Genomic DNA, 27,456 nt, shown 5'->3' with positions numbered 1-27,456 from the left:
GGGGGTGGGGGGGGGGGTGGGGGGGGGGGGGGGTCGGGGGGCTGGGGGGGGGCTGGGTGGCTGTGCAAAGGTAGCCATGGGAAGGACCCCCTGTCGGCCAGGAATGCCGGTCAGGTCATGGAAGGGGAGCGGGGGTGCTGAGGGAACACTCTTGGGATGGGGCAGGTGCCTTTGTGAGCCCTGTCAGCCATCAAAGCAGAGGCAGAGCTGAAAAGGTTAGTAGAGGCGAGTAAACCCCCCCCCCCACCCCCACCCCCCCCACCCCCCAACCCCATACCCCACTCCCACCCCTTGGCTTCATCTTGGCTTGAAATGTGGGTGCAGGACTTGACAGCCATTTCATTCTCCCATACTCCTCCTTTTTGTACACAGCCATTTATTACTCCTAAACGGACAAGGGATGTAGGGGGAGACAAGTTTCCCCCCAAAAAAGCTGTGATACCTGATCTTGTTTTGGCCAAACGTATTGAATTGAGTTTGCAGTGGCTAAGTACTGTTTTCAATGTGACTAACACCTTCTAAAAGGCCTATTGTGCTGCTATTGTGAGAGCCGTCCTCAAAAGGCAATGATACCTTTATGAGCTTGTTAATAGTATCTGCTTGCGGCAATAGAATGCTTATGCACTGTAATGGGCTGTAAAGTTGAAAGTGGAGGGATTTCACTGTCGGTGATGGTTTAAATTCAGACAGCTGATGGATAATTGAACTGCATTAACATGGCACATAAACCGGAGTCAGACCCAGAGAATGAGGGGTGCTGGGAGAAACAAAAGAAAAGGAAAAGAAAAAAAAAAAAATTATAATATTGTTACCTCACAGTGATATAAATCTCAGCTCAACCTGTCCTTGCAAAGCATAAAGCGGCGAGCCTTTACAGTTCGGTGACAAATTGTTGTGCGTTTCTTAATGCTTCTTGGCCCTTGGTGGGACCGTCCCCTGCACCTCGTGTTTGGGTGGGTGGGTGGGTGGGGGGGTGGGGGGCAGCTCCGTGGGGAGGGTGTACAGGTTGCGTCATGGGACCCGAGGTGTCCCCTTTTGTGCGGCCCGTCAAACGTGGTTAACATGCGGCCATTTATCTCCCAAACCCCCTGGGTGCACAATGGTCTGGGTGAGCAGGGGCCGACAGTGGAGTGAGGAGAGAGGAGGGAGGAGGTGGGGGGGTGAATCGAGGGCTTAGTTGTGGTGCTGCTCCTATTCTCCCCCTCTTCTCTCTCTCTCTTTCTCTTTTCTCTCACTCTCTCTTTTCTCTCTCCATCTCGTTGTCTCTGACCCTGTCTCCTCCTTCCATCCCGTCCCTCCGCCTCCTCCTCCTCCTCCTCCTCCTCCTCCTCCTCCTCCCTCCTCCTCCCTCCTGTTCCTCCTCTCTTGGCTGCACACAACCCCTCTGTCATTGTTTGGTTTCATTATTTTCCCCCGGGGCACTCCTCAGTGTGCGGTTCAGGCGCTATCTGACAAGGTGCTTCAGAATGTCGGGAGCCCCTGCCAGACAGATTGGACCTTGTGAATGTGTTGTAGTTGAGCAGGCCCAGGAGCAGTGGGGTGAAAACAATGAGGTGGATTGTTGGTTCCCACTGCCACCGCCTCCCCCCCCCCTCTCTCTCTCTCCCTCTCTCTCTCTCTGCCCGCTCTATATCCTGTAAAGTGCAGTAACAGTAACAGTTATACCTGACAATAAAGCTAGACTTTTACAAGCGGCTGATCCTATTGTTAGCATGTGCAAAAAAAAAAAGAAAAAAAAAGGAATTCAATGTGTAAGGAAGCGGCGGTGCGAGAAGTGCCTTGAAATGAGTGAGGGAGAATTAGAGCCCCGGCAATTGGTTCTGTTTGTGAGAGGACAATACTAGTTGAATTACACACTTTCCATGAATGTGCATCAGTCATTCCAAATCTGCTGCACACTGTTCGGAAGGCCCCTCTGTTTTATAATGTAACATTTTTGAATATATTGCATTGTGCAAGGCTAAGACACAGAGCACACATAGAGGTTTACGGTGTTTTCCGGTGGTTATAATGTGGAAGATAAAACCCCTGCTTTGATATCGCCCGCTCCAAATAAGCCCCTCAGCCTGCGAGCACCTGCCAACAGGGAGGTATGCATTCATCTCATCCCTAACAGGATTATACTGCTCTGTAATTGATTCATTTGCAGTGAGGGGAGGTGACAGTGCTTTGGAAATGAGAGTTTAGGTAACAGGCGCCCCAGAATTCAGCCGACTCCATGTGTCAATTTTATTACATCAGTCCAGATGAACTTGAAAGGCCGCCTTTGTGCTCACTCGTTGGCTGTTTGTGCCTCGCTCAAAGGGACTGGATTCAATAGGGGTCATTGATGTGTGTGTGTGTTTTTTTCTTTTCTTTTCTTCTCTTACCGGTTTGCGGGATAGTGCACTTTATGTATCTGCGTCCGTGTTTATTACGGGGACAGAGCCGGAGTGCCGTGTTTTGACATCCCCCCCCCCTTCCCCGGTTATCTCGGTGTAAACAGGTGAATCGTTTGAAATAGCTCAATGCCATTCGGAGCAATTGATCTGACACAGAGTATGCATACAGGATTTAACGTCTAGATGAGCTTTACAGATGAATTGAGCTGCAAGGGTGATGTGACAGGAAACATGACAAACGGGGCCAATCGATGGCTCGCTCTCATGATGCCACGATGCAGTCAGTCAGCAATCATTCCTGTACCAAACATAGATGCTGAATGAATACACCAGGTTTTTGGCCCATTTAGCTGTTAAACACCAAAATCATCCATGTGTCCCCGGAAGATTGCTGTGCTAGCATGAGCCTATATCACTCAACATATGCTAAAGTGTTAGCATGGAGAATACTGTCACTCAACATAGTGTATGCTGAAGTGTTAGCATGAAACCAACTATAACTCAACGTAGTGTAAGCTAAAGTGTTAGCATGAAACCTACTATCACTCAACGTAGTGTAAGCTAAAGTGTTAGCATGAAACCTACTATCACTCAACGTAGTGTATGCTAAAGTGTTAGCATGAAACCTACTATCACTCAACGTAGTGTATGCTAAAGTGTTAGCATGAAACCTACTATCACTCAACGTAGTGTATGCTAAAGTGTTAGCATGAAACCTACTATCACTCAACATAGTGTATGCTAAAGTGCTAGCATGGAGCCTACTATCACTCAATACATGGATGATTTTGGTGTCTGTGTCCTTATCATTTAACAGGTAAGCTAACCAACAAAACAATCTCCCAAACACTTGGTGTATTCGTTTAAGTTGAGATGGAGTCTCTTTAGGCTACATTTATCTCACATGTCATCTATCTTCATGGCGGGTAGAGGTGGGCGGGTGGGGGAGTATTGAAAAGAAGTGTGTGTGTGTGTGTGTGTGTTGCGGTTAAGAGTAAATGTCTGAATAGAACTATAGAGAGTGGGGTCCCCCCCCCTCCAGTCCCCATGTAAACCAGTTCACCTGAAAGTAATGGTCCCACCAGGCCAGACCCCCGTCCCTCCTCCAGGCATCTAATGAGCCTGGGAAAAGAAGCCCCCCGGTACAGAACTAGGTGACCCACTGGACAGGGCCTGCCCCGGGGTGGGGGTGAGGGGGTGGAGGGGGTGGAGGGGGGGAGGGGCAGTGGGGGGGGGGGCTCCATGTCTCAGGAGCCTCCTTTGTCTGCGCGTCTGGCACATAAGCAAAAAAATAAAATGTGAAGATGGTGATATATGGCTTTGCTTAATGCATCTCGGAGTTAGGGAGGAAAAAGGGAGGAGGGGATGGGCGGGTGCGCGTCTGGAGAGTGAGTTTCAGAGGGAAAAATATACCAAAGGTTAGCACTCCTTTATTTGGGTGGAACTGAAGTTGATGAAATAAAAGAAACTGATAGGTCCTGTCCCATTTCTGTGTCATGTGTATGGATTGACGCCGGTGCAATCCTCTTTGGGCTGGAAATCTAGGTTAAATGCAAATTGATCCAAGCGATACCAGACAATAATTACCATCTAACTTATGTATACGTGCACCAGACCAGAAGAGAATTCATTAAGACCTGGATGTGTCTGCACTGTAAACCCCCCACTCGCCATTCAAATCAATTGACAACAGTAATTATTTTAGCCTGGGCTTTACAACAACAACACAAACAAAGGGCATTATCCAAAAGGCCCGGGGATGGTTCCACCTTAAACTAACTGTCCCCGCAGACTCAGATATGGGAAATGCCGAGAACAATATGCGGCGGGTCGAATAACAATAGCGGTGGCATTATGAGACTTCCTTGAAATAATTCGCATTCAACATAAACTGCGCTTTCCGGATGTGTACGCTGAGTCGCATCAATCTGATTATGACATATTACAGAAAAAAATGGTAGCAGAAAACAGCATATTCATCACTTTTGAGAAACGTCCTAGTTGATCCAACTGTCTTTGTAATAATTACACAACACTAATTATACTTTTTCTCCCACTCTCTTTTTCCGGTGCGGCGCTGCCTTGGTGACACCATAACCAAAAAGCAGGTAAGCAACAACTGACAAAAAGAAAGATACACACACACACACACACACACACACACACACAGTGGCACCATGCTGTATTTGCCTATTTCGATAGCCTTTGTAGTGTTTCACAGTGATCGGTGTCCTTGAGACATGTTCACTTTGCTGATTGTAAGTAATTTGCTGACACTTTGTGTCTTGGGGTTTTGCTGACCTTGTCACCGCGGTGTTGGTTCTTCTTCCATTTCTGAGAACACACACTAAAAAAAGAACCATGTCGCTGCCGCCTTCCCGTACCTCTTCATTTATTTCCCACTCTTCTCTCTTTCCCCTTTCCAAAAATTGTTTTTGCAAGTTGCTTCGTACGCTTTAGGAGTGAAAAACGTACTTATCTTTTTGACTACAGGTGGATTTTGCCCACCTCATGTTTGAGTCAGGCAAAATTACCAGATTTGCAATGTCGATTATGAAGTCTGATGAAAAAAATGTCAGGTGGCCTGGAAACAAAATTTCATGAAAACAATATTTTGATCATCTTTGAAGGGGAGAATTAATATTTAACCAGTCTAATAAAGTCTCCTGCCCTAGCAAGCGCTTTCAAGCAGAGCAACAATATATCCCTCCACCTGAGGGAATGCAAAGACTCCACTATCTCTCCTCTCCCTGCTTACTTTAATGGTCTTTGGGGCTTCCAGACATTAATACCAGACTAGACACACTAGTCTCCCCAAAAACACATTTCTGGTCTCGCTCTCCCTCTCCCTCTCTCTCTCTCATTATTACTTGGGAAAGGAAAATTAAGTATTAGTCCCAATAAACACACCGAGATGTGTTTTTGGAGTGTGGTGCGGTATATGCGCTCCAGATTAGAACCGCAACTTTGAGTTTTTTAATGATGCCTCCTTCCTGCGGGAGTTTGATAATGACTCGACGCCCTTCAACATAAAACAGAATTAATTCTAAATGATCATATATAGCTTTGTTTGTACAGTGGAGAGTCACATTGATGGTGATCAAATGAATGAAGTGAGCCTTGGTGGAGATGTACAACATTCCACTCTGACTCCTCACCTAGGATAATTTAGAGGCAAATGTATAACTTCTGAAAAACTTCTGTGAATTTAACATTGAATTTAAGGATTCGGGCCCCTTCAAAGCACTGTTGCATTCACAGGTCAAGAGTGGCTTTCTGTGCTTCGCACTGTGCGAGCACACAGTTCAGTACATAGTGTAAATAATGTGTCATTCTCAGTCACTGTGACAGTTACACACCTTTGCCTCAAGATCCGTCATGACTGGCTATTTTGGAGCCGCGCTGATGAGCTGATAAAAGGGAAGCAGGCGGTGACAGAAAGAGACACAGTGTTCAGCTGCAGCTCAGCGCTATCAGCGAATGAAAGCCGTTCATCTCTATGAGGGTTTTTAAATAATAGATAACTCTTCACTCAACTTTTTTTCATATAAATAAATGTCAGATTTGCGACTCTCTATTGCTGATTGATACCATACAATTGTGATTCAACCTATAGCCAGTGCATGAAATCTTTTACATTTGCACCTATGATGGGATCCTTCAATAGCAGTTTGTTTGGAATAAATATAAGATAGTAGAAGAAATATAAGAAGTTACAGTCTACATTGAGAGTCTTTATTATTACATTATGTTAGGTCAGTGCCTAAAAATAAAGGTGCTGAATATGGTTCATTTCTGCACTCCTTTGCTTAGAGACTTGCATTGTGTTCTTGTTTATCTGGCCTTGTATAGCCTCATTTGCAATTGCACAATATATACTATGGATGGGGTTTGCTTATATTCAACATTTATGCCATCGCCCACCATCCAATAACTAAGAATTAAGAGCGTTGAGGTTCTTGAAAGGTTCTTTGTGGAACCAGAAATGGTTCTTCTATGGCATCACTCCGAAGAACCAGAATTTGTCTTTGAGTGCGAAACACCCAAGCATCGCCCGCTCGTCACCAAAGGTGTCGCCGAAATCCCGAAAAACAGGAATCTCGCGGATTCTCACGCCGAGTCCCCGTGGGGAATCGGAAAGGAATTGAAGGCAGCTGACAGTTAAACTGACTCGGGGTCAGTGTGTTTGTGAGCGTGCATGATACAACTGCCGCGCCGGCCTCTCAGAGCCCTCTTCGCATTGTTTCTCGATGACACGTAAAGTGTCGCCGGCGACAATGCCCTCTTCGGCGGCGGCGTTGTCCCTACTAATTTCGATCCGCGGGTGAGAGGAGGGTCCGCTCTCTCACACTCAGGATCAAAAGGAAGGAGTCTTGAGAAAATTGTAGCGTTGAGAAAAGGGAGTCTGATGATATTCAACAATTAGGCGGGTTTGCTTAATGGCTAATTGGGTGAGGGACTCTGGATGGAGGGAGAGTGGGGGAAAGAAAGAGTCCCTCCTCGCACTTCTTTTTCGAGTGCACCTAGAGTGTGGCTGGAGAGGGAACACTAAAGGCTCGCTATTAAAGGATTAAAAATGTCCCAGTGGCATGAGCCCCCCCCCCCCCCACCCCCACCCCCCTGGTCCGGAGCTCCTCTGCTGACTGCAGCGGGGCCGGTTTTGGTTTTCAAAGTGTTTACCCCCCCACCCACCCACCCTCCACACCCCCCTCCACCCCCCAAGTCCTCCCTCTTTCTCAGTCAGTGAGCGATACATCTTTGAATGGCAGCGAACGCGGGAGGGGACTGTTAGATGTAATCTGCTCGTAATAGAACGGTTTATTGGCCTATTTACCCCTGCTTGTCACTCACGCCTGCCTTTTGCGCACACACACACACAGACACACACACACACACACACTGCACACATTATCCCACACTAGGGTTCAACTGATAGGGGCTTTTGAAGGCCAATACTGATACCGATATTTTTGTATTGAAGCTGCCGACAACCAATATTATCTCTTTAATATGTTTTAATTTTTCTATCTAATCCTCTGAAACAGCTAAAAGTCACTGTTGAGCACTAAAACTCTCCATTGAAACTAATGAAACTAATGAAATTCTTTTAGGGTTAGCAGCTCCTTAAGGCGGAGTGACTTGAACTACATTACTGCCTTTAAATGAAGAATTAATTTACAACAAACATAATAAAATATGCACAGAAAAAAAATGCTATTGCAGGTTTTATTGAACAGTTAAATGAAAACAAAAAAATGTTTTTCTGTAGCTGTGATCAGGGAGGAACCTCCATCATATCAGAGGTGGACGACATATTTAATAAAAGCCCAATATCGGCCCCGTATATCAGTCTAACCCTACCCCACTCACTCACACACACACACACACACACACACACACACACATACACACCCCACCCAAATAGTTCTGTGACCCCATGGTAACATTCCTACCAGTTCTCTAGAAGGAGGAGACCGTGTGCAGAGACGGGGGTGTGAAGTTCGCCTCGGCTAAAGGAGGAACCATGGCTGCATGAGTCAGGAATGGGCGACAGCGTGCTTCTATTTCAGTCGCACCTATGTGCAGCAGCCTGCCCGGGCCCATCTGTCTGGCATCTGCTTCTAATCAACTGGCCACTTCCCTGGGCTTTTAACAGCCAAACTCCAACTCCAAACTCACACACACACACACACACACACACACACACACAGACACACACACACACACACCTACCACAGCTGTAACAACACCTGGGACCCCCGCAGAGGTGGCAAACGCAGATTAAGGCCATGCGGGCCGGAGGAGTGTGGAGAACGCGAAGCATGCGCCTCCGACTGGAGATACGGGGGGGTTGGGGGGTGGGGGGGGGGGGGTGGATGTTGTCGTGATATCAGCTTTATCTCCATGACACTCTCCCAGACTTCAAGGGCAGCAGATCGCACCGCTGTGATCAAAGCGCACTTTGTTTTTACGGGACCGCTTGTCTCCGAGGGGTCAGTCACAAGAAAAGCGTTTGAATGGACATTAATGGGATGAAATAGATAAGGAAAACAGGCATTGAACATTAAAGATGTTTCCACTTGAAAGGCCCTTCTAAAAAGCATGCTATAGCTAATACAGTTACAGCATCTAGCAGTAGTCCCATCGAACGGGTTTGAGACTTAATACTAAAGTAGTTCACGACCCCCTTTTTCTTCTGGCGGAGAATGAATGTAGACAACAGAGTTAGCCCAGGCCTCCGGTGGGAGAGGGCATTATAGGGGCCGGTATTGTTTGCGGTCCCCCTGCCAACTGTGCACGGAACAAAAGGACCAGCGTTTATGACCAGGCCCTGCTGTGTTGAAGGAAGCCCTGGCCGACCCCCCCCCTCTTTCCTCAGGATAGACCTGTCCTCCTTAGGCCTGCTATCGGGACACAGAGGACAGAATGATAGGTGTACATTGTATTTTTTTATTCCTTTTTTTTGGGGGGGGGGGGGGGGGGGAGAGGGAGTAATGTAGTGCATTTATGCCACTTTATAAAAGTCATTTTCAAGAAGTGATATTTAAGCTCTCACATGTTAATTTAGATTTTAAGGTTGAAGTATTTCATTTCCAAAAATGCTATATAATCCTTTTTGGGAAGTTCTGAATTTCACCATGCAATTCTAAAATCGAGGGGATCTAGTCTGCAAAAGTATTATTGTTTTGTCACTTTTAATCCTTTAAAAAGTACCATAATTTGTTTTAATCATGCACCATCAATCATTTTGCAAGAGGAGGTGTCCGTTTTTTTGTCAACACAATGTGTGTCATGTCTGCTGCAGTTTGTTAATAGTTGATTTCACATTCATAAATATGAATGATTTTGGATGTGGCCGTTCCAACAGGTTACACACGTGAACGCTTCCAAGTCGGCCGTCCCGTTTCCCTTCTGATACGACACGAACGTGGCATGAATCGCCAGGTCGTCTCCCAATAATCGCACCTTCGCCGGCCCTCCCTCTGATGTTATCCAAAGAGAAAGGCAGCAGTCAGTCACGTAACACAAGGAGCCTTTCCCTTCCCGAGTGTGTGAACAATTTCCCCTGAATGCTTGAGAGGCTTTCCAAAGTGGACAAGCGCTGTGAGGGACAGGTGACTCGTCCTGGGTGTCACCTCGATCTCATCTGGGTGTTGACGCGCGTCAAAGTCACGCGGGGAGGAGGGAAAAATAGAGCAGGCAAGGTAACATCCTCGCTCGTAATGTATCGCATGCATATTTCATGTTACATGTCAGTCTGGTTAAAGCCACAAATGGCTAATTTATCCGTGAATGTGTGCTAAGTGCCTTTAAGGTGCCTTGATGGGTTTTTTTTACCAATGGGTTTTTTTCCGTCCTTGTCATTCAGATGTTAAGGGGCGTCGCGCCGTACATCGATGGTGGAATATGCGGTCGAACTCAAAATGGCTGAAGTCATTTTACTATAAGGACGGTCCCTTGGGTATGAGAATGGATTATTAGGTGAAATACAGTATGCAGTTTGGTAATTCTGAATTGCAGCCTCAGGCGTAAAAGAATGAGCAAATAAAAACCAATCGAGCTTCTTTCTTTTTCTATCTGAATTCAAAATGAAGTCGAATGTGGAGTTGCTACCACGTTGGGCCCAAACCAGACTATTGTCTTCGCGAGGAAGGGATGTGGTCCTTTTTCAGTCAACATAATTCAGCCTCATTGTACGACAGAATAATGCCTTCTGATTTACACACACACATCCACCAGCGCTTGAGTCAGATGCTCTAAGCCACCCATGTCCTTCGCTGGACGCCTGACCGCATTCTTACAGCTTGTCCTTGAAACGATCTCCACCTGGATTCTGTCGGCCCCGGTCCAAATACAATAAGCGCATAAAATACCAGAGTTAAAAAGAATTATTCCCCCCCCCCCCCCCAAGGGTCCTGTAGCTCTCCGCTGTGCACCTCGCTGACAGGAAAAGTTGCGAGCCAGGAGAAGGAAATGCTCGAAAATGCAAAAGAACCCAAAAAAAAGAGCATGAGCTGTTACATTCCACACCTGTGACACGCTGCAGCGGCTCCGCTAAGGTCACTCCGGCCCTTCTCCTCCGCAAGCCTTTTTTTTACAGCGGGAGCGAGCGGTTCACGGCCGTAAAAACATAGAGATCTACTTTCTGGCACCGGGCTGCCACCGAACGGAAGTGTTTCCGCTCGGGCCTTAATCGCAAAGTTGTTGGCGAAGCTCAGCCGTGGCGGGCCTTGTGGAAATACGGCAGATTACCGGGAATTGACAATTTCCTGCCTCTTGATTTTATGATTTAAAGTGATTTTTGCGGCTTTTCGGGTTATCTCCCTGGCTCTCTCTCTCTCTCGCTCGCCCCGGCGCGGTGTTTTTGTCCTTGGCCCGCTTCAGACGCGGGGGGGCAACTGCCCTCGGGCGGAAGTGGATACCTCATAGAGGAGAGGTACAATGGTGACCACATCGCGGTAACAGTGGGCTCATTGTGCCTCGGCCACACAGCCCTTCAACATCCTCTCTCTCTCTCCCACCTCTCCGCCCCCCCCCCCCCCCCGCCCCCCCCCCCTCCTCTCCTCCCTCTGACTCTCCCTGTCCCCCCTAGCTCTTATTGTCAGTGGGGCGATGCACCAGTACTCCTCTCCTATTCAGCTTGTTAGGACAGCAGCGGCATGACAATCAGAGGGCATTACACCAGGGAGTTAGGAACAGCCGCCGACAGAACATGGCGGAACGTTTCACTTAACCACAGGTCTCCGTCGTCAGATGTTTTTTTTCCGAAGCGCCGATTTGCTTATCAAACTGTGTCAAAACCTGATTTGGACGGTCAAAAGCTATCAGGCTAATCAAAGGCGTTCGGAGGCGGGGATGAGAGGGTTGAGAGAGAGAGAGAGAGAGAGAGGAGAGGGGCCTTGGATAGCGAGTGGTAGAGGAGAGAGGAGGGGGACCAAATGACTATTCATAAGTCATTTATTTGATTTTTTTATCCCCCCAGCCTGCCGATCCACTTGACTGGAAAGTTCTGCCCTGGGGACTGAACGCTTGTCAGTTCCCTTCACCTCAACGGGGGCTACCGCCATCGACGGTGTGGAATGGGAACAAGGGGAGGGAGGGCAGAGGGGGGGGGGGTGGTGGTGATGGCGGTGGGGGCAAATTACCCACACACGGGGGCCCGGGGGTCGGTGGCAGTAAGGGGTCGTTTTTCCCAGGTCACACGGAGGATGCGCACATCTGTCACTCCAAAGGTGGCACCGCGGGGCAGAGAGCGCTGACCCAGTCTGACCCATTAGAATTGACAGGGGCGCGTACCTCGTTTCCCCCCACCCCCGCCCCCACCCCCCGCGCGCGTCCTTCATCCCCGCTGAACAATTATTCCCTCGCCGCAGCTGAGGATGTTCCGAGTACGCCGGCAGTCTGTCTGACTCTGACTCACTGATACTACAGCGGCGAGGGAGGTGGTTGTTTGTGTTTTTTTTTTTTTTATGCTGACAACCTGAAAGTAGATAGCGGTGTTGATATTACAGCGCAAGGCCCATTTTTATTTATTTTTTTGCACTCCCAGGTCCGTCCAGGAGTGTTTAAAGCCCTTATCAGCTTGTAATCTGCTGTGGCTACTCACCTTATCTAGAGTCAACACCATCAGGTCCTCATTAAGACCTTTTCACGGCCACTTGGCACCGGCGATGTAGTCGGAAATAAACTACATGACCTCCAGCATAAGACAAGAAAACACCAGTATGAGCAAAAAAAATTCAGAAAAGGATTCATTTATGCTTTTTTTTCTTCAAAAGACACAATCCTTATATAACTTAAGTATGATATTTAAGTAAAAAAAAAAAAAAAAAATGAAAGTTTCGGAGGGTTTAGCATCCGCTGCATCCCTGCTTGATATTTGGTAATAGCTATGACAAAAAAGAAAAATGTATACACGTGTGTCTATGTGTGCATGCATGTGAATGAAACATAAAGTCTCTATCATGTTTGAAAAGTCACTTGAAATGCACTTTTCCGAGAGTGTTACCTTTGCTTGGCAGTCATGTTTGTCAGTTTAAGGTTTTTGGTCAACATGGTCTTGTGAGTCAATGTCAAACCGACTTCATCAGCGAAAACAGCGAGTTTCACTACTGCAAATTATGTTCCAGGAAGTGCCACAGCAACACTGCCTAAAGAAGAATTAGTCTGGCCGAGTTGTGCTGATGTGAAGCAATACCTAGTCAAATGGTGTGTGTGTGTCTTTCTTTGTGTGTGTATGTGTGTGTGTCGGCACATACGTGTTTTGGAGCGATAGAGCATCCGTGTGTCCTGATGAAGTTTAAGCCGTCAGTAGTAATTAGAGCCGGGGCTCGCTCGTTAAGCTTGGGGAGTGGCCAATCTAGAATATTCATGAGGCTGGGCGCATGTATTATCTTTGTCATGATTCATCCAGGGATAATTGCAAATTCTGTCATACACGTAATCTGCTACCACCCCCACCTCAAATCCCCCGTCGCTCCTGACTGTCTCTTATCTTTCACCTTCTCATAAGACACGCTCATTATTACAAAGAAACAACATGTGCTGTTACGGGCGCCGTTATTAGGCCGCATTGTGAAGGCCCTCCGCCGCTAGTTTGTGCTTTACTTGTCGAACAAGCATCTGAGGGCCTAGCGGTTATTTGCTGCTCATTTGCAGTAAGTGGGGAAAAAAAGTTCTAGATGATTCCAGAAAAAAAATCTTTTCAGCACCCCCCCCCTTCCTGCCCCTCTTTTGTTCTACCCACATCGTGAAAGGTGAAAAGGGATAAGGGGGAAAAAATCAAATACAGTTCTCTGGGGTCCATAATCAGCACTCAAGCTCAAAAAAACCTTCCATATCTCCCCCTGGTTCTGCTGCCAAAAAGCTGTAGAGCGCTCGCTAAATGGAGCTGAATGAAACTCAACTCACCTGAGGGAGATGTATGGCAGCCAAGGTTCACAGTATAAGACCGTCTACAAACACGATCGGGTTTCACGTCGTTTAGGCCGCCCTGCCGATGATTACGGCCCAAGCGGGACGGGTAAAGCGGGACGGCTAGAAGCCGAGGGAGGCTCCGGCGAGGATGGAGACAATTAAAGAGGTGTAAAATGGACGGAGGTGGGGAAGGAAGGCGGCCACTTAGCTTCGTCTGGCGGATGCCACTCGGAGGATAAAAGTTAGATGAATTTTTCTTAAGGAGGGGGAGTTAAAACACCTGCGATCATGAATTATTCCTTACACCTTATGAAAGACTCGGGCTAAGTCAAAACGAAAGACTCGAGTTCTTCCTCTGCGCGGAGTGAGTTCTCTCGTTTTTTTTTTTTACAGCGCTGCTTATCGGCGGGAAAGAAGGTATTCAGCGGAGGGATTTAATAATGAGAACCTTTCCTTTTCCTTTTGTAAAGAGGAGCGCAACAATCCGAGCCCCTGTCCCACCTGGGAAGATGAATAATTCAGCCATTTTGGAAGTAGGCCTCCCCGTCCCTCCAGAGAGGCTGGTGGGCTGTAAAGCCTGAAACTGCCTCATCATTGCCAAAAGTGTAAGCGCATGTATCCATTATTCAGCTCAGCCGGAGTTAAGTCTGACTTCTCTTAGGCAACCTAGATTTCGAGTGGGGGGGGTGGGGGGGTGGGGGGGTAGCCTCTGTCTGCCCCCACCCTGCCACGGCGGTTGATGATTAATTGAATGGTTACACAGGAAGATGAAGTTTGATGGGCTTCAAAATGCATGTAGAACACGTTCCAAAAGTTCAAAAGAGACGGGTTTTTTTCGTTTTTTTTTACCTTTGCTGTGGTGTGCTCAATTCCTTATTTATATATGACTTGTTCTCTCTCCCTTTCCTTCTCTTTCTCAGTCACACACACTCTCTCTCTCTTACACACACACCGAGACTTTCGTTCCCACTCAGGTTTTTCTCACTAAAACACAAGCTCGCACACCGCTCAGGCATGAAAACACACAGTGTAGTTCTTGGCAGCGCGGTCGAAAATCCCTCGCGTACGGCAGAAATAGCTTTAGGGTTGACTAATTGTGTTTTGCAACAAAAAGACAAGGAAAGAAAGAGCGCTTCACACCTCTGACCTTCCCTTTGGCTCCTTCACTCCGACACACACACACACACACACACACACCACCCACTCACACACTCACCGTGTCCGTTTGGTATCTATCTCTAAGAGGCTTATCAGAGAAAAGCAGCAGTGTTTTATGTAATCAACGACACACCGTTGCCGAAATGTAACCGAGCCTCTTGAGGTGAGAGGGGCTGGGTTGCTTTAACTGTCACACAGCGTTACTGATAGGAACTTTCTAAAGTAGCTTTCCCAGCATGCTTTTTGTGCCTTGACCTTTACTCATCTCCAACCGTCCAATTCCATTAACAGAATTCTGCTGTTAGCTCTTATCATAATGCAAACACGGCGATGCGACAGCCGCACATTTTGCCGTTTCGCGAGGTTTTTCTTCAACGCCGTGACTCCCGATGAAGTTGTTTGCCGTCCTCCGATGCGTTAGACACCGCCCTGACACAGGGGGCGGTGGCAGGGGGCATAGGGTGCAGAGGATGGGGTGGGGGTGGCGGTGGGCAGGGGTGACACAGTTAACGCTCTCTTTTTAAAACAGCCTGCAGAGCTCAAGGTGCCAAAACCTGATTAAGCTCCTCTCTTGTGTGTTTTTTGGTGTGACTCGGCTCTCACCCATGTGACACGTTCAAAGAGGAACTCCGGGTTTTTTTTTTTCGTCTTTTTTTCTCTTCCCTTACCGTCACACCTTATACACTGCAGGACTGATAAGAACACACACACACACACACGTACACACATAAGCTGTGTGTTGCCATCCGACCCGGCTTGCAAATGTAATTTTACGTAAACTTTTTGGTTTTTGTGCAATATTCTATGGCACCAACTCACGGACATGAAACCACAACAGAGACTTTTCTGCGTGTTAGAAACAACATGTATGATATTGTGCTGCACCATAACGGTCATTTCAAGTTTAAGCCCACTTTTGAACTGTTGGCTCATGCCAAGCCTAGATCATTATTTATTCAACAAACTTCCTTCGCTAGTTATCACGTCATTTTATTACCGACAAAAAAACATTTTCCACTTCAAATGAGCGTAAAAACTTTTTTGGGATTGGAAACCCAGCTACAGAGGTTAGAAAACCACGGCAGGGTATAATATAGATATATATACTGTATATATTTTTATATTATATATATACACTGCAAAAAATCTCCATCTTAACAAGTCATTCAGTCTAATATTTTCTTAAAATAAGTGAAAAAATCTGCCAGTGAGGTGAGATCATTTCAGTTGTTTCTGATGCAAATCAACTGATACAATTCAACTTTCTAGAAAATCCCTGAAACAAGTGAAACTGCATTGGGAAACAAGTGAAATGACCTCACCATAGTGGCAGATATTTTCTCTTGTTTTAAGAAAATGTGTATTTTTAGGACTCAATAATGGACTAAATGACTTGTTAAGATGGAGATTCTAGTGTAGTAGGTTGTACATGCGAAGAAGTTCCCAGCCGCGGGTCAAAAGCGCACGTCTCTCCTCGCCTCTCTTGGCTCTCTCTTTGTTTCTCCTCGACTCTTTTGTGTTTTCACACACCTTTCCCTGAGAGGGAACCGCTTGTTGGCAGGCGCTTGACTGTAACAGGCCGAGGACCACCGGTGCAGGCCAATTTCTTTAAGCCCTGGCGAGGTGTCCTGTTACTCAAAGGGTCTCTCTCTCTCTCTCTCTCTCTCTCTCTCTCTCTCTCTCTCCCTCTCTCGCTCCCTCAGAGATGGGGGGGGGGGGGGGGAGCCACCTACGAGATAAAGCATGCCGTGGTCTCACTTTTTTTTTAATGGGGGGAGACATTTTTCTTGGCGTGTTTGAAGTGGAGAACCCCTGAACCTTCTTCCCCTCTCTCTCTCTCTCTCTCTCTCTCTCTCTCTCCCTCTCCCTAGACCGACCGTTCACAGGCCGTTTTGGTGGGGCTTTTTTAGGCAAAGACAGCTCATTGGCTGCAGACCGGAGCCTCCACGCCCCCCTCCACCTCCCCCCCCTTCCCTCCTTCCCTCCCCATCCCATCCCTCCCCCGCCCTGCTAGGGGTGAATTACAGAGCGACTCTCCTTTTTTGTTTTCAAAATGGTCGACCACATGGGGGGAAAAGGCTGGGTATGGTGACCGTAATTATACAGAAGCCTGCCAACAGGTTGGTGATGGAAACTCTCTCTCTCTCTCTCTCTCTCTCTCTCTCTCTCTCTCTCTCTCTCTCTCTCCACACTCAAAAGTCCTGCCCCTCCAGCGATTTAGGGATTTTTCTCCATTCTTAGATTCTCCGTCTGCATAGTTAAGAAATGATTAGGTTGCTCTTGCCAGGATATCTCCAAGAGCTCGGTTTCTAGTAGGGTTGGACCGATGCGTATCGGTTTGCTGATACACGGGGCCGATATTGGTCTTTTTTTATTAAATATTGCATATCAGCCAGTCAGTGTCGTCCACCTCTGATATGATGCTACAGAAGAACAGTCTGGAAAACTGTTTCTTTGCACATTTTACTGATTCATTTCATTCCAAATTCTTCATTTAAAGGCAGTTATCTATCCCAGAGTTTCCCTACCACTGAATAGGTGTTTGTGTGGGTCGGTCACCCTGCCTTAAAGAGCTGCTCACCCTTAAAGAATTTCATTAGTCTGGGTTTCAATGGAGAGTTTTAGTGTCCCATGATGGACTAAATGCTGTTTCAGAGGCTTTTCCACCCTGACAAAAACACTGGGTAAAAAACACTGAATACTTGTCATTTTGGGGCCATAAAATTGCTCAAATTTAAACCAACTTCAATTCAGAAACATCATTATCGGCCTTCAGAAACCCATTTCGGTCGAAGCCTAGTTTCTAGGAGAGCTCCGCTGTTTACCACTTGCAGAGAAAACCCCCCACCCACCCCCCACCCTTGTCAATATTAACTTTTCCCTCTGTGTCTTTCCTCTGGTTGGACCGGTTCATCACATGGGATCCCCCCGTCGCTGCTACTTGGGGGACTCGATTTTTCCCTATTGACGAATTCCCCCCCTCGCTACATACGCACAACGCTGTCTAACAGTCGGTGGGTAACAGGGTCGGGGAGGATCTGACGGTCTTCCTCCTCAGAAAGATAATTTGATCCGGGACGGGTCTCCCCCTGAGGAGCGCTGCGAGTGGGGAAGGAGAGTCTTTTTCGGCGAGCTCCCAGAGGAAGCGGCGGGGAACAATAGCCTCTCAAATATTTACTGCCGCTCAGCTCATAATCGTCCATCCTGGAGTTGTGTTTATGACTTGTAGGCAGTGTGCAGTGTGTGTGATCCTCTGTGCGTGTGTGTGTGTGTGTGTGTGTGTACTGTACAGGACAGGACTGTGTAGCTAAACCCGAGCCTAGTTTAAGTGGCATAAGCTGGATCCTAATTATCCACTTGTGCTAATTCTCACCTTTCCGTACTTCAGGTGTCTTAACGGGACCTAGGCGCGCGCACACACACACACACAAACACACACACACACACACATACACACACTAACCCCCCTACCAAACCACCTCCAACCCCCCCCACCCCCCTCCCAAACCCCCAGGTTAAAACAAGAGCAAGCAGAGAGCAGCCAAATCCCTTTGGTCATGGATATGAGCTCTTCCCTGTGTTTTACAGCAGATATCCTACTCAGGTTGGAGTGGTAACAGTGTATCAGCATGGGGGCCCATTGGATCCAGATCATTCCAGGGTTCAAGGGTCATCCAGCCCTCAGGGGCCGATGGGAGCAGGGACCAACGGGGTTAGAGGACAGAAGGAGAGCCTGCCTCTCTTGTTCGGTACCTGGTAGGGATGCTATTCAGGCCACTGCGGGGAATAGTCCGTGTGTGTGTGTGTGTGTGTGTGTGTGTGTGTGTGTGTGTGCGTGTGTGTGGGTGGAGAAGAACAGATGTGTTTTACACTCTCATTACCATGTGAAAGAGGTGGTGAAATTCAGGGGTCTTAAACTGTGGTGTGGTGTGTTGCTTATCGCGATGGATGGAGCTCGTATCAGGAGGGTCTACACATGTACACACACACACACACACACAAACAGCCATTCACACACAACACGCATGAAACTATGGACTCATTAATACACGCGCGCGCGCACACACTCATGCACACACACATACAAACTGACCCTTTTCAAAGCCTCCCGCCTACACTGCCAGCTGGTGACTGGCAGGGTATTACTGTAGTTACCACAGACCAGACCACAGATGCCCCTCCATCCCTACTACTATCTCTTCCTTTCTCTCTCTCTCTCTCTCTAACAACCCCCCCCCCCACACACACACACACACACACCCCCCCACCCCCCCTTTGCTCTCATACTCCCATAATACTGTGTTTTTACTGTGTTCTTTACATGACTGGCACTGAAAAAAAAAAAAAAAAGCCCCCAAAAGGAGTTCGGGAGCAATTCTTAATTACAATTCAGGTTTGGCTCCGCTCGTCATAAAGGGGAAAAGAAGAAGAGAGCTTACAGTAATCTGTACCAGCAGCGCCGTATGTTATTGTAGCGTCCTAATTAATCTTACAGGAAGGAGTATATGGCAATATCAGATGGAGGCAGCGCCGCGGATAGATTTATTAATGCCCCTAATCAGCTTCAGCTAAATTAATTTCGCACTGATTGCTTGTATTCATCCGAATTTGCATACGTTTAGCCCAGGTGATTTATTTTTTTGCTCCCTTTTCCTCTCTCTTGCACAAACACACTGGCGTGGAGAGGGTGGAAACAAAGCTCTCCCACTGCAGCGGTGGTAATTGATGGCGGTGGGGAGGAAGAGGGCTGAACAGCGGGCTCAGCGGTGGAGGAGGCAGTTGTCGGCGGGCTTCCCCGCGAGTTAAAAGAGCCTGAGATAATCCACTGATCAACACGGTAGGCAGGTGGCATCCTGGTGGCAGAGGGATTCAGAGTGGCGGGCTGAGGGAGGAGAGAAAGACCCGGTAGAAATCTGTCTTCACGAGCTAAATGCGCGAATGCGACTGGAAATGTGTCCTTTTTTGTTTTTAAGGTGATTCTCAAGGTTTTCTTTATTGGATCGTACATAAGGGAGTTACTTAGAGAGAGTATAGGCGCCTAGCAAACAATTTAGATTTTTGGATGTTGAATAGACTGCACCGACGTTGAAATTTTGCGTCAAAATCAAAGTTGAGACAACACTCATAATCATCCATAGCTGCTACCTGCATGGTTTTGTGAAATCAGGACCTAAATATCTTTATGAAATCAGTTCAAAACAGTTTCCAAAGCTGTTTTAAAATGAATTTTCTCCTGCCGTAATGTCACATTGTTAAAATTTTGCGCACATTTGGGTTGGTGTGGAACTAGATGTGCCATAATATCATACTGTTTAAATTTTGTGCACATTTGGGTTGATGTTGAACTAGATGTGTGTGTTTTTTGGATCATTCTCATGGCCCTTTTGCTTTATCATATAGTACACGATGGAGTTTTTCAATAGATGTGTTAGGAGAGTGTTACACAGATTGGAGGAAAAAGACAAAACACACTGACAGACAGTGAACACAGCCGCTACACTGTATCATATCTAATAAAGACGACAACAAAACAAAAAAACACATGCCTCCCAGTCGAACCTAACCTCATCTCCAACATTCTGGATCTGTTGAAACCGCACAACACTTTCAATATTAATGAGCGCTTGAGATTTATACTCGTGCAAACGAGCCTCGATTCCACCCAGAGCCGGAGTATTAAGTGGGCTCCTGTTCCCCGCCTCGCCGCGCTGACAGTTTTGACATCCAGTCAGATGGAGCAGGAACACCACTCCTAGCCTGAATATTGCATGAGCAACCTGTCTTCCTGATGGTGAAACATGCTTTAAAATCCTTCCTAATGGCTCGTTTTGTGGCCATCTGCACCCACTCGCTCACAAAGGTGAAAATCACATTTGGCTTCTCCACTTGGGACCAGAACAAGAAGCCACAAGCTCTATCTTCACACGCGCGCACACACACACACACACACACGCTCTCACACGCACCAGTCCAGGCTGCTGCTCCGACAGCCTGTACTCTAAAAACGCTCGATCGTTTATCCTATTGGGTTTGATTCTCCCTGAAATCAATGTGAAATATGCAGTACCTCCGACCAAAAATAGCATTAGCGTAAAATCTATGGCTAACCTGCAGCCAAGAGCAAAATCCATTTAGTTAAGTGAATTCAGGTCGACATCGCAGAGCAAATGAAAAGCCTACATTGATCCATGCAGTTGTTTTTGCAGTTTATTATATCAGAGAATAGGGGCGGAGGAAGAGCTCAAAATCGCATCAACATAAAAGATTTTTGCCCCGCAAAAGGATGCCAGTTTGTCGTTAAGGAAGTTTGTACTGATTTGTGAAGAAGCAGAGGTGTGTGTGCTTGTGACTGTGTGTGCTTTGTAACAGTTTTAACAGTGAGTGACCGTCAGGCCACAATCACACAGGAGGCAGCTTGCTGCCGAGCATCTGCTCGCAGATTTGCATATTAATTGACCCGTATTAACTCCGAACAGAAAAAAATCAATCTAGTTTATGACTCTACACAATTATCAATCTCAATCCTCCTCCTTTTCCCCCGTGGAAATGCGGCCTTTCATTCCAACCTGTTCTAAAAATAATCAACAGATGAAATTTAGTGTATTTCACATTTATATGGCTGTTTTTAATATGGTTTTAAGGATTTTTTAAGCTAGTTTGTTAAATGACTTTGTCTTTGATTGTAAATACAAGGGCAGGAATCAGGTTTTTTGTTGAGTTTTCAAGTGAAGGCTTCACAGTGCGGTTTCCATCTTTAGCCTATTTCTGTCTTATGTGTATCCAGGGAGGCCTACTTGGCTCTTAGTGTGTGCTCCCTTGCTTATGTGCCTGCACGCTCGCATGTGTGTGTGTGTGCGTTTGAAGGAGCGTGTGTGGGTGTATAGTGATTGAGCGCACGTATGTGTGTGTGTGTGTGTTTTGTGTGTGAGGGGGGCCAGTGGGGGCCCTGAACATTTGTTGAGAGGAGTAACATGTGCGCAGGCAGGGCACAGATGGTGGCTTCGTATCGGGATGGAGAGAAGGGGGGAAAGGTGGGCTGTCTGGGCGCTTGACTAAAACTCTGAGATCTCTCTCTCTCTCTCTCTCTCTCTCTCTCTCTCTCTCTCTTTTTTTTTCTCTCTCCTTTTTTTCCCAGCCTGTTGCGCGGGGGCCCCCATAGATAAATGGGAGTTTAATTCAATTAGGAGGCCGGCCACTGTTGCCGCCTCACGGCAGGGCCTGGTCGGTGGAAACACCCCACTCTTCCTGCCTGGCACACCCCGGACATGGGTGAATAGATGCTGGGGATGAAAACATGTGCGCATACAAACACACACACACACACACACACACACACACGTGCAGGCACACACACACAGGGCACACACACATGCGCTCGCTTATGGCTATGCTCCCTATTAGTAGGCCTCGAAAAAAGTGATCAAAACAGTCAAGGGGAAAATATAGCTTTGATTCGGATGAAATCACAGCACTTTGAATATGCTTCAAAAGAACTGAACCAGTGTATTTGCTGGCTGCTCCGCTCTACCTGCCTGTGTGTGATTCTCCTTTTGATGAATGCCTGAATCACTTCCAGCTCGTAGCCACTAGGCAGCGACCTCATTTCCACAGCAGCGTCTGCCTTACCTACTCGCCCCCCCCCCCCCCCCCCCCCCCTCCCCCTCCAGTTGTTCGCTCAGGTGATCTGCAACGCTCACAGGCGAGTGAGAGAGAAAAGAGAGAGAGAGAGAGAGAGAGAGAAAAAAAAGAGAGAGAGGCAGCTTTTCCTCCCGTAGCTCCCACCTCATCTCTCATTACCTAGCAGCGGCTGGGGAAGGACGTGGACGCGGCGAAAAATCACCTGGAGCCTCGAGACCTGGATCTGGCTGCCTTTGCTCGCTCTATTATCACATCAAAACGCTCTCCTGTGTGTGCGTGCCTGTGCCTGTGCGTGTGTGTGTGTGTGTGTGTGCATGTCTCAATATGGATCTGAAGCCGGGCTTTTCCCCCACAAAGAGATGTAGGAGAACAGAGACTGGACTGGATAACCACTCATAGCACAGGAGCAAGGCTGATTTTCTCTCCTGGATTGAGGGACTGTTTGGAATGGAGGAGCGCACAGGAGGGAGGGGGCGGTCTACATACTGGACCGGGCTGCTTTCGCCTTATTTGGAGCGCATATGATATGTGTCAGGTATAGTATGCACCTGTTTGCGGGGCATTTAGAGGCACAATGGATCAGGCGCTGAAATCTGTCTTTTTGCTAAAAGGTCATGCAGCTGCATAATCTAGTCTAGTTTGGTGTGTTTTTTCTGTTTAGGATTAAAGAGTTCAGATTCATGCTGATTTGATCCTTCTTGATGCCTCGATTTGCACTGAAGCTCCACCCTTCTATACCTCCACTATTGATTTTGCTCCAATGCAGTGTGGAGGGTTGGGAACGGGGGAAAGCCATTGGTAGCTGCTCGTTGACCCTCGCGTTCAACCTCACCCAGCGAATATTTTCACACTGAATAGATGTTGATGCGAAAGTTTTGTGAAATCAGGAGCTAAATATCTTTCTGACATCATTACAAAACAGCTCCCAAAGCCGTTTTAATAGGAATTTTACCATGCTATATATAATGTCATATTGTACGAATTTTTTGCTTGGGTTGATGTTGAACCTGTAAACCTAAAGGGTCAGATGTTGGATTTGGCCGCCTCGTGCATGCCGCCACCCGTCAAAGTCTTGCAGGGCATCCTTTAGAGCGAGAGAGAGTGAGAGAAAGAGAGAGAGAAAGAGAGAGAGAGAGACTCCGGAGGTGCCTTCAATGAGGAAGGTTTCCTCTCTCCTAGCTTTTACACCACCTGCACTCGGGGGCTCCGAAGCGCACACATAGCTCCCACTGTTTCGCGCTGATCGATGTAACATACCTTCTCACGCTGGGCCACCTGCCCGGAACTCGGAGCTATACGGGGGGGCTTGGAGGCATAAAATCAAACCCCCCCCACCCTCCACCCTCCCCCCCCCCCCTCCGAAACAGCTGGAGGCATTTGTTTGCATAAAAGAGGCCATTCTTCTTCCAGCAGTATCTGACCGGAGTAAAAATGTAGCAACAGAGGAGATGACGAAACCCGGTTCAGCAAGGGAGGGTCAAGATTAATGTCTCTTTGTGGAACGCCTTAGTGGAGGGGGGGAAGGAAGGGAGGGAGGGGGAAGAGAAGAAGGGAGACACGGAGAAGGGAGAAAGAGAGAGGGAGAGAGAGAAAGAGGGAGAGCGTGGTGGTGGGGGTAACGCCGTGCGATGTGTTGCCGCTGCTTTGTCCCCGGCGCTGTGAATGAGCACAAAGGATCGATCGGCGGAGAGGTGACGGGCTGAGACAATGGACCTCTGGGAGATTAGCAGGTCGGAACGGCGGCGCTCAGCCACACAATGGAGGTGCGGCAAGACGGGAGCCGAGGGGTAGCGCTCCATCAAATATGTCACCGGGAACAAAGCTGCGCACCCCCCGGGGGCTCGGGCCAGAGAAGTTTCTATGCTCTTGTTTTAACGTTGGAACTCGGGAGAAAAGTCAGTTTTAAATGTGAAAAAATCAGTGGTACAGGTGGTGTAGATGGGGATAACAAACTTGAGGGAGAAAGCTATCCCCTTTTCAGGCAGCGCATCAACAGCCTCCTGCGCTCGCTGCCCCCAATGACATCTGCCACACTGCCAGACCCATGTGACCCGGGAGGCAAACACTGGGATGAATTGCTTTTGTTTGGGGAGGTCACTGGCTTTTCTCTGTCCGCCTCCTGCCCACCACAGCACAGATACAAAACAGTCCCACACAGGCCAAGTCTCTCAGCAGCATACATAAAGAACCAAACAAACCTTTCCCTAAACATTTGTCAAATAATTGTCTTTTCAGTGTTTTTTTCTGAATGGAAGATGTTTAGCGGTAGGGTTAGTTAGTTGTGTGAGGTTTTTGCACATGTAAGTGAAAGTGAATGAGAGGAACTTTTTTTTTTTTTTTTTTGTGAAAGTGTAAATGATCCAAACTGGTTTTTATCTCGCTGATGTTTCTTTTTAAATTTCAATTTTCAATCAGACATGACAGGTCACACTTATGTTGCCAAAGCTCAGACAAAAAACAATAATCGCAAGTAAACAAAATGACGACAACAAACTGTAAGAGCAACTGTAAACAAACGCAGATCAAACTGATTATGTAACGTAAAACAGAGAGATTCACATTCATTCTGCTTCCACTGGCTTTTTTAAAAATTTCTCTTCACTCCCCCCCCCCCCCCCCCCTCCGTGTTAGAACAGGGTCAGAAATTCTTTCAGTGAAAAGGTAAAACCACTATTGTTGTGGGTCCGGGGCGGGGGGGGGGGGGGGGAGACTGTGAGAGCGGGGGTTAAGACATTGAGTGAGATCATATTATATCCCGACGTATACCTAGACCACACAACGAGCATTCACGTCTCACTTTTCAGCTCTTTCTTTTCGGCCTCTCTTTCTCTTTCTCTTTTTTTTTTTTTTTTTGATCCGAGAGGGCATTACCCTGTCTGAACTCCCCCTAAATCCTTGTGGTCACACCTCTTATTAAAGAGGGTTTTGTCCCACGCCCTCCACCCCCCTTCCCTGCTCTTGGTATTCAGCCCAGGTCAGCAGATTTCGGCCCAGCCCACCGTGGCTCCCCTTTTTAATTTGCACCTGTTGCGCAGTTGTCCGGGAGGCAAGTGCCGAACCATACAGTCAGACAAAGATCATATTATGAACAGATATGCACAGCCTAATCTCCATGTACCCAAAGGGGAAGAGTGAAAAAAAAAAAAAAAAAAAAAAAACAGAGAAGCTTGTATTTTGTATTCTTTTCCCTGGGAACCTGTGAAGGAATGGTATGCCGTTAGGATGTAAAGGTTTTTTTACGGTTTGGAAACTGGCAAGGGGAAGCAAATAATATCCCCGCGAAACAAGCAATTGACGAGAAAATGCATCACTTTAGCCACTTCCCACTCACTCCTGGAGTTGGCAGTTGCCTCTAGAGATAAGGCGCATGAGAGCTTGTCGAAATATTGCTTTATTAGGCATACACAGAACTCAAAATGAACCTGAAAATTGCGCTCTCTCTCTCTCTTTTTTTTCCGCCCTCGGGGCCCTCTTTCGCTGCGTCGAGTTCCCATGATGTCATGGCTTTTTTACTTTCCTCCTTTTTTCGCTGTTATTCCATCACCCTCCCCTCTCTTTCTTCTTTCAGCATATTCCTGTTTTTTTTTTCTCATGCACCTTTATCAGAGGTGCGCCAAAGCGAGGCATTTTTTTTTTTCACGGTTTCACCGCTGCGTGCCCCGCCGGATTCAGGCCGGAGTCTAAATCAAGTTTATGTTATCAAGTTCAGAGATGTAATATTTACAAGCCTTCCATTTCGGCTCGGTCCCCCGGGTGTCTGGGCCCTGAATAAAAAAAGCCTTCCCAACCTCTCGACCAAGGAATGTGACTTTCGCCTCCTCTACTTTGGGCCATGCCACTAGAGTTATGGGCGGATGTTGTTTTTGAAACCTAACAGCCCGGCTTTGTTTGTGTCTTCGCAGTGCTCAACTATGAGAATGTGGTGGAGACGGGCTCGGAGACGGACGAGGATGACAGGCCGCTGGTCTCGGAGGAGAACGGGCTGGCGAACGGGGAGGAGGAGGCGGGCAGCCCGGCCGGCGTGCCCGCCCTGGAGACCTCGCCCAGGGTCGGCCACGCCCTGCTGTCCTACCGGGGTCAGGAGGGGTCGGAGGGCAGGGACGGTCGGCAGAACCACCACGCCTGGCATCTGGGGGTCGACACACACGGACACCTCAACGGCACTGGTGAGTGTTTATAAGTCTGTACTTGTATTACACATTTGTGTGTAAATCAGGGATGGGACGATATATATATATATTATCTCACGATACGATACGCGATACGATGCGTGATATGGGGTTGACGATTCAATACAGAAATAAATCAAATTTCAAAGTCTGACTGTAGAATTATGTTTATTTCTGAGCCACAAATCTTTCTTGGGATGCCATTGGCTCGCTAGAATGTAAACAACAATTTAAAAATGTCATTACAAAGTGCAAATAATATAATTTCAATGGAGAGCTTGTGAAATTCTGATGGTCAAGCCGTCTCATTTGTGATTACTACAGCAGAATAAAATGGAGCTAATATTACCATTAATTTTTCTGACCCACGATACATATTGTCATAGTCTTGTATTACGATATATTGAATTTCAATATATCGCCCCATCTCTAGTGTAAATCTCTATATATATTTGTGTGTATGTATTTGTGATGGATGTATAAAATAGGTCACATCTTGGGAAAATATCTCAGTTATTCGAGATACCAAAGTTCCCTTGCGTGTGGTGAGGTGTTGAGCCTCACATTATCGTATTATCTTCTTAACCCATATCCCCTGATTGCATTGACCCAGAGCAAACAGCATCTACTGATGTCACGCTGATTACTCCACTCATAACACATGCATGTCTGATGGTAGCTGTTGTTGTCTGAGCTTGTTTTCTTATCATATCGCTTGTGAAACGTGTCCCATAAACAAAATGTCCTATATACTGTATGTGCTGTAGAAAGGCAATCATCAGTTTACACTCACACGCACTGCTGTTAAACCACCAACCTTCTTCTCACACATACCCATCGCTCTACCAGTGTTCACACCCTGTCACCTCTGACATTTTCTCATCTTCTCTTTTTTTGTTGAATGCCAGTACACTGTGCTTTAATTTTGGAGGAAAGAAATAGATCCCAAAATACAATGTATAGCCTCAGTGGAGCAGAATATATCCAGATAATTCATTTTAATAGATGGAGCTATACTATACTAACTAACATCTTAGCTCCTAATTTGAACAGACCTACCAGTGATGAAGGAGTAGCCCATGTTCCAACCTGTCAGCCTGCACTTGCTCTTCAGACTCCCTCTTACACGTATCTGCATCGGATGACAGGACAACCAGTGTCACCCGGGCCGCAAAGACAAATACTTTTAATTA

At 47.2% G+C, this 27,456-nt stretch overlaps 1 protein-coding gene across 2 annotated transcripts in view; it reads left to right on the top strand.

Annotated features, from left to right (window-relative positions):
• zeb2a (zinc finger E-box binding homeobox 2a) overlaps positions 1 to 27,456 on the top strand; it is a 54,563-nt gene that overhangs the window by 12,670 nt on the left and 14,437 nt on the right. For both annotated transcript variants that reach the window (XM_071914579.2, XM_071914580.2), the window contains one exon: positions 25,997 to 26,260. In XM_071914579.2, the coding sequence (XP_071770680.1) occupies positions 25,997 to 26,260 (264 nt within the window). The remainder of the gene's footprint in view (positions 1 to 25,996; positions 26,261 to 27,456) is intronic.

Source organism: Centroberyx gerrardi, chromosome 10 (genome assembly GCF_048128805.1).
Source record: "Centroberyx gerrardi isolate f3 chromosome 10, fCenGer3.hap1.cur.20231027, whole genome shotgun sequence".
Taxonomy (NCBI): domain Eukaryota; kingdom Metazoa; phylum Chordata; class Actinopteri; order Beryciformes; family Berycidae; genus Centroberyx; species Centroberyx gerrardi.
The sequence above is the reverse complement of the archived record's forward strand: the minus strand, read 5'-3'. Positions and strand labels throughout refer to the sequence as shown.